The sequence below is a fragment of the Montipora foliosa genome, chromosome 9 (assembly GCF_036669935.1).
Source record: "Montipora foliosa isolate CH-2021 chromosome 9, ASM3666993v2, whole genome shotgun sequence".
NCBI classification, from domain to species: Eukaryota; Metazoa; Cnidaria; class Anthozoa; order Scleractinia; family Acroporidae; genus Montipora; species Montipora foliosa.
Genome location: NC_090877.1, coordinates 24,975,858 through 24,983,781, shown reverse-complemented (window position 1 = coordinate 24,983,781; position 7,924 = coordinate 24,975,858). Strand labels below are relative to the sequence as shown.

The window sequence follows — 7,924 nt, the reverse complement described above, 5'->3', positions numbered from 1 at the left end:
CTAGCCTGCACACAGGCTCGCCGTCTCGAATGGCGCGCGATCATTATCCTGGGGAATGGGGCGAGCGGGGACAAGGAGAGCTCTCCTTTTGCTATCCTTTTCCTCGCTCGCTCCACTTCCGGATAACGATCGCGCGCCATTCGAGCCAGAGAGCCTGTGTGCAGGACAACGGACTTCCTTCTCCCAGGGTCCTGCCCAGATGATGCTAAATAGTTTTAGGCAATCTACCTCCCTACTTTCAAATACCAATGCCAATGGTTACAACACCTTGATCTGTGAGATTCAGCCTTCCAAGTTCATCATCCTGATGTGGATCAACCCCAGCATCGTACAAGACGAGGTCAGGTCGATAAGTGTCCAAAAGCCATGGCAAATATTCCATAAGTGTGTTCAGATACTGCTTGTCATTCAAACCACATTCCAGACCGACATCTAAGTCACTTTGTTGTTTCCTAAGAGGAAAGTTCTTCTCACAGTGCATGGAGAATGTGAACACCGAGTTATCATCCTTGAAAATAAATGCAGTGCCATCTCCCTGAAGGCAAAAATGTTAAGAGAGGAGAATGCTCAGTGGCAGTGTACAAGACTGACAAAAAGATGAATGGCATTTGCTTCATGATAAGCATAGACGGTAAATTAGAGATAAAGTACCTGCTTTGCAGAGGGTTAGGCAAAGGCAATGATATCAAAAGAGATGTGTGGTTCAACTGAGGGTTAATACAATTTTTAGGGGGTACTCGTGTGCACTAAATGCGCAAGTATCAGAACACACCCATTGCCTTAAGCAAATTTTTAATGAGAAATCACGAATGTTGTTCCATCCTGGAGAAGTCAATATTGATCAGGCCGTCCATCAGGCAAATATTCAATGCAATCTTTACATTGAAGAGAAGTCTCTTTCTTAAATAATAGACTCATCAGTACGGGTGATGTTTTCAGAAACCAGACAACTCCTCTCATTACTACCGTATTTGGAGCAGATTTGTCTAATGCCGGATGTAAAAGACAATTTAGAAAAGGAAATTACTTTTAATATGTTCAAGAAGGTAACTCATACACTGTTTTGACAGGACACTGTAACTTTAAATTGTTTAAACAGTTGAGTCTGAAATAAGCTTCTGCTTCCAGTGTGATCCATGATCACAGTGACGGACGAATACTAGTCACACCTTGCAGTTTAATACATGTGGGGAGCTGGTTGCAAAACACCATCACTGTTTAAGAGAAAGTTTCTTGATTCATAAGTGTACAGTATGGTGTCCGTGGTCCGCGAGAAAAAATGATGATCTTCAATATCTTACTAGAATCAATACGCCACGAACTAAATTTTCCATGAAGATAGCTTTTTCGTTTCTTGCGATAATATTATTAAAATTGGCAACTTCCAAACTAACTATTTTTCTTGTAATTCGAAATAAGGTGAACGAACTCGCGAGCCCTTGGTCCGCGAATCATGTAAGCAGCACAAAAAAAAAAAAAACCAGTGAATCGCGATAATTTATCTCAGGTACTGTCGACAGTGGTATTGGATGTCGTTGTGCGTACAGAATCTGCTTTTATTTTCAGTTGACGGTCTCCCAAGGTCTCCCACACAAGCTCCATTTCATTACAAGACCGTTTAGGTGTTCAGACAAACAAGTCATGCAAGAGAAGTTAACCCCGTTCGTAAACATGCATGACGAAGATTTTGAAAATATTCAGTGAAAGCAAAGACCTTTTCCATTTAACTGTAAAGTTTTCTCAGTGCTACTTTGCGAGATTTAAGTCTCTGGAGTTGTAAGTAATAGAAGTCGCGGACCAAGGACCCATATGCGAAAATTGTTGACATTTTTCAAGAGTCGATAAAACAAAAGTTTAAAACTCTGCAGCAAATTCGTCTTCAACAGCAGAAATTAGTTTATCTGTATAATTGTTCTGCAAAAAGACACGTGTTCTCGTTGCGTTTTATCTTTACACAAGCCAAGTAAACATGACTATGTAAGTTACGGAGCCGAAATAGTAGAGACTTTCTAGAAAGACAAATTAACAGACCTGTCAACAAACTTGAATTCCACACAACCAGCGATAGCAGAAAAGCCGGATTTTCGACATGTGAAAGAAGAGTAATCAAGAAATCATCGGACACATTTTAGTTAACGAGGAAATATAACGTGTTCGGAAAAGTTGCAGACCAAGGACACCTTACTGTACTGCCTCTCTCACCACAACACAAAAAAGGAGAAATCTTGCATACCCACACATTATCAGAATTGTACTATTTGTAAAGGTAATCACATGATTTCCAGACTGAGTGTAATTTGGAATAAATGAGTAGGGGTAACTTTTTTCAAAGTCCGAAAAAAATTCTCAAGTCTGAGAGGCAAGTGCAATAATTCCTTTGAAAAAATTTACAAATGCTTATTTATTCCAACTTGCATGCAAAAAATAAGTGATTACTTATTGATAAATTGTATACAATAATGAAAAAATTTGAGATCCCTCATCGTAGTTTTAAGCAGAATTAAGTAAGGCAACTGTATCAAGCAATCGCACAAAAACAGTGCTATCTGAGTTTTTTTGGTCACTGACCAATCTGAATGCTTCGTTTGTTGCCTTCTTTTGCACTTAAGGACATTCGCGCCCATTGCTACTGCGCATCCTTACAGCGCACGCAAATTCACATGCCACGTCATGCATCGAGCGCGCGCGCTAAGTACTAAAATGAACAATGATAGCGCAGATGGCCATTGCTATAGCTTTGCTTGGATTTAACGATCTTGGATGTTCGGTGACCCTACTTTTCTTTTCAGAAACAGATTTTATTTACAATTATCTCCACATCGTCCAAAAATGAACAAAAATTCAATGTGGGAAGTTAAAAAAATTTCAAGATTTCTGTCCTCGGGACATGGAATCCTGCCATCTTGCGGCTGCAAGGCGCATGAAACTATGGTGGCTAAATGCCAACTTCTTCTTTAAGGAACCTCAACAGTTAACCAAATTCACTTGATAGGTCCTCTTAAACAAAGTTTGGTAGAGAACATTTCACTTCAAAGATGTAATTGCAATATTTTTGGGCTTACAGACACTGTGGCCTTATTCGCTCAAGAAGTCTGAGTTTTTCAGATTTAGGGTGTTCTTCCGGGCAAGTTCTCTCTAAAACGAAGTCAGTGGCCCCCCTTTTTTTTTACATTTCTGACATCACTAACTCATCATCTTTCAACGGTAACATTTGCAGAAAAAAATCAATGTTAGAAAATGTTCGCGCGAACGTCCTTAATTACCTCTTTTCCGCACTGTTACCTGATGTTACCTGATAACTGCATTTCTCTTTGTCAATTGGAATGGATTAAATTGTGCGTTACCAATAATATTATTAAAGGATTAACGATTATGGGAGCTTTACCTGGTGAACATCAAGATCAACAATGAGTATTTTATGAACTACATTGTGAGTAACCATATCCTTTGCAGTGACTGCCAGATCATTCAGCAAACAGAAACCAGATCCATGGCTAGGAAAGGCATGGTGTGTCCCTCCCCCAGTACTACACGCCAATCCATGCTCCACAGCAAGCTTAGCTGCAAGCATTGTGCCACCTAACAGAAGAAAGAAAGGGGAGACAGGGGTGTAGCGTCCATAAGTGCATGTAAGCCCGTCTTAAACTTAACTCAACAATGGTATATCAAAGCGGTAGAAATTGTACGTGAGAGACACCTGGACCTTAAAACTCTGTTGACCGTCGTTAGCATGCAAAGTGCTAGCTATCACTATGGAATTCTTATTATTGAGAATTATTGAACAAAAACATTAGGGTGCCATATAAAGGCATATGACAACGGTCAGTTTTAAAAAAGCTCATTGAGATTGTATTGGGAAAGCAGATAATTGTGATAGAGTATCTGACAATGTAGGATACACACTACTTCAATGTGATTTTAACAGTGTTCATCCATGTTAATGATTACAAACCGTACAGCTTCATAAAGACGCAATCAAGAAGTTAAAAGTTGTGGAAGTATTACAAAAAATGAATATAATGGCGTAAACATGAAAGTGATCAGCACTAACAGGACTACAGTCAAGATGGGTTTATTACATTAATTAACACACACTTGTAGACAAGTATGCCATCCATTTTTGGGTTCATGAATTATTAATGAATTTGAAAATTTGGGCAAGCAGGAAAGTGCCCTGGGCAAGCAAAATTTGAGAGTTACTTGCCCAACGGGCAAGATGGAATTCAAATATTTTTTGAGCCCTGCTATAATATTGAAACTGTAGGTGACGATGGGCACAGCTAGGGTATTGATGGCTTCAAACCTGTCGGCAGCATTCAGTTCACTTCTATGATCATCATCATCATTATCATCATTATTATTACTATAACACAAAAGCATACCTACTTCAAGGAAACATCTATTAATAAGACCCTTAGACCAATGGAATCCAGTTTTCCTCATTTCATCTGAAGGAAGACTTCCTTGAATCAATCTGGTCACATAACTACTACCATGAACACGAGTTACTGCTTTGAAACAGGGCTCCGTAGGCTGGAAGACTTGAACAAATTCCAAGAGATTGTCTTTGACAATCCATTCCATGACTTTCACAAATTTTGCCATTTTAAATCGGTGTTTTTCAGGCCACTCACAGCTGAAGCCATCATGATGAACAACTGGCAGCTTGGCAAGATATGGTATGCCTTAAAACAAACATATGAATTTATTATTGAAAAGTATCAAAGGAATTTCATCCAACAAACACTACATTTGTTTTCCATTTTATCACATCACAACAAAACTCCAAAAAGGGTCTAGAGAAAGTGGAACAATTTGAAAGGGGATTGAATAAGTTTTACATGCAGGGCATAAGTGATTTTCTGTAAGTTTCTCCGCATTTGCTTCACTCACACACTTATTACATTCATAGCCTATTTCAATGAGGATATCAAGGACTGTCCTTGGGGATGGGTGAGTAGCAAGGGATTTTCTAGTTTTTAATTTATAACAGAATTATTAAAGTTGTTATAGTTTCTGCTATGACATGTTTGTTTCTGATTATACTGACTGCAATGTTTCTTATGAATAATGTGTCAAAGCACCAGAATAGCACGATGTACCCCCGCCTCCTAACAGATATTTCATATCCTCATTGCAATAAGCTGAGAAAATAAGATTGTGAAAAACATGTCCTCTAAATTGTGGACTTGTTTACACTGGAAGTAGAATAACAAATGTGTACTGACAAAACAATTAGTGCATAGCATTTTTAGTGGTTACAACCAAAGGGTTAACTTAACAGACTGAGTTTCTGGTTATTTGCGGTGCAATCGACGTGACGATTTTCTGTCACACAACATGCAAGCGTGTCATGGTGTTGTGTCTGTTTAAATTAAACCACGTAAACAACATCAAGCGCCCATATCTCTGACTAGCGGTAAGTTTCCCCTGATTTTTTTCCCGCAATTCCCACTGTTTACAAGGGGTCTTAGGTATTAGTTCTTAGTTGTCGTACAGTGTAAGTGTCGTCTCAAGGAGCCTATGGGATAATCTGACAAGATTATTGCTAGCGCTATCGCGACGTAATTGCTTAAAATGTAAGCTTAGTTACGTCAACAAAAGGCAAGTTTATATTATACCTGCGCGAAAGTATCTCCGATGGAAAGGACTTCTGTGTAAGATCATCAGACACGACGACAAACAAAATCGAGCAGTAGTCATGTGGCCGCCATGTTGGGGTTTGGAAAGGGTTTTTGTCGTTCCAGGCTCCTCAGGTCCAATCGTCCAAGGGCAAACAAATTACCCCGCGATGATTTATCCAGCGGTGTTGCTCAGAAATGTAGTTATGTGGAAAGTGATGTGTCAAGTTTTCCGCTCATTTATGCATAAATTTTTAGTCTGAGCAAAAGCAATTCGGCTTTTTAGAGGGATGGGAAGTACGTTTTCATACCTTTTTAATCGCCTTCTCGGAAAAGAAGATGTAAGGATCCTCATGGTAGGTCTTGATAATGCCGGCAAGACAACGATTTTGTATAGATTGAAACTCGAAGAAGTTGTTTCAACAGTTCCAACTTTGGGGTTTAACGTCGAAACTGTTAATTACAAGAACATAAGCTTTACAGTCTGGGACATCGGTGGACAGGACAAAATTAGAAGTCTTTGGAGAGTATACTTTCAGGGTACTCAAGGGCTTATATTTGTCGTTGACAGTGCAGACAAGGAAAGAATCGAGGAAACAAAAGTCGAGCTGCTAAAGCTCTTGGGAGAGGAGGAGCTTGCGAAAGTGGTTCTTCTTGTTTTTGCAAACAAACAGGACTTACCTGATGCAATGAGTGCTTCTGAGATTCGTGAAAAGCTTGAGTTGGTTAACATGCGAGATAGGCCGTGGTTTGTCCAGTCCTCTTGTGCTGTGAAAGGGGAAGGTTTATACGAAGGACTAGATTGGATGGCTTCTCAAATTAAACAAAGGAAGTCGTGGATCTGATATTGAAAGCTGTAGTGTTCAGATGAACTAGCCAATTATTGAGGTAATATTGATCCACCGGCAGAGTTATTTATGGGTTTAAGGAAACAAACAGTTCAGTGTCTGCAATGATCAGCGCTTGAAGGACTTGGTAATTGAAGTACTTGAAAGCAATACGTGAACTACTTAAAATTTCAATATTACTATATATATTTTATTTTGATCACTGTCTTTATCACAACAGTTAGCGTGCAAGGTAATTTAAACTGGGTGAAGTTTCAAAGACTGTGAAAGCCACAGTTAAGGGCATGGTGAATGTTGAAGTTTCTGGGCAAGTTAACAATTATTATTACTCACCAAAAGGAGGTGAATAGTTAACAATTAGACCCGTGGCCCTTGAGGGCAAAGGATCTAATTGTTTTACTATCACTCAACTAGTCGGACAGAAAAGGCAATGACAAAGTTAGCAAATGCAAGTTGAAAGTATAATATTTATTTGGCAATACTCACTACTCAAAGACTATTACTAATAGTCCTCTACTGTCTAGTAGTGTAGCCAATTAAAACACAGCATTTGCATTAGTCCACTAGTTGGGTGATACTAATAGTGGATATTCCCGAAACTTTAGGGCCATTTTCTGGTGTCACAATTCCCTTTGAATCTCAAGAACAGAGAGGACTTAAGTTATCAAACTTCAAAGTCATTTTTCTCTACATGTTAAAAGATATATGCTCTCCAAAACAAGCGGTTGGCAGTTTTACAAATGGCTTTTCATGCCCAAAAAGTTTTTAGGACTTTTGAGAAACGGAACCCTAAATTCACTTGTGTTAAAACAAACTCCTCCTCACCCAACCCCTGCAATAAAACTGAAAGGTTTTCTCTTAAAACTCATTGTCAGCTAAAAGAATTTTGCCAGGAAATTTTTTTTCAAAATATTCACATAAAATATATTTCTCACTGAGGGTTTCATCTTTTATGTTCAAATAAATACTCAAAATAAATTTTAACGATCTCTTTAAAGTTTTTTCTAATTTAATATTCACTGTCAATATTTGCATTATTTTCATTGATATAATTGCGCCGAAATGGATTCTCGTGCTCCTTAAATTAGCATATTTTCCCTCTAGAGACCTTTCTAGCACCCCTGGGTATTTAGCTTAGTATTTGTACGCCCTACCATCATCAGATGACTCTCATATGCGTTCATACCCCGAGAGGTCTATTCAGACTTTCGTTTTTTGCCCCTCCCCTCAGCGACCAAAACCTTCATCCCTGCTGCACCTCCTGGCGCACACGGAAATTATTTTCGCCCATATCTTAGTATCCCCACGTGTGCCATAGAGGCGCAGCATAGCAATGAAAATTGTCCTACAACCATAACAAAGATAAACACTTGCACATGAAAAAAAAAGTCACATTTTCCTCTTTGTCGCATGATTTATAATTTTTTCAGCGACATGACCGAAGGTCAAAGGAAT

At 38.9% G+C, this 7,924-nt stretch overlaps 2 protein-coding genes across 2 annotated transcripts in view; one reads left to right on the top strand and one right to left on the bottom strand.

Moving 5' to 3' along the window:
- Positions 1–5,723, bottom strand: part of LOC137969961 (uncharacterized protein SYNPCC7002_A1628-like) — a 9,436-nt gene extending 3,713 nt beyond the window's left edge. The window contains exons 1-4 of the mRNA XM_068816385.1: positions 5,622–5,723; positions 4,383–4,685; positions 3,386–3,579; positions 268–535 (exon numbers count right to left, since the gene is read on the bottom strand). Of these exons, the coding sequence (XP_068672486.1) occupies positions 268–535; positions 3,386–3,579; positions 4,383–4,685; positions 5,622–5,703 (847 nt within the window). The 5' untranslated portion in view covers positions 5,704–5,723. The remainder of the gene's footprint in view (positions 1–267; positions 536–3,385; positions 3,580–4,382; positions 4,686–5,621) is intronic.
- Positions 5,724–5,820: 97 nt separating this feature from the next.
- LOC137969622 (uncharacterized) lies at positions 5,821–7,466 on the top strand. Its single transcript, XM_068815935.1, has one exon. The coding sequence runs from the start codon at positions 5,912–5,914 to the stop codon at positions 6,464–6,466; it is 555 nt and encodes a 184-aa protein (XP_068672036.1). The 5' UTR covers positions 5,821–5,911; the 3' UTR covers positions 6,467–7,466.
- The last annotated feature ends 458 nt before the right edge of the window (positions 7,467–7,924 follow it).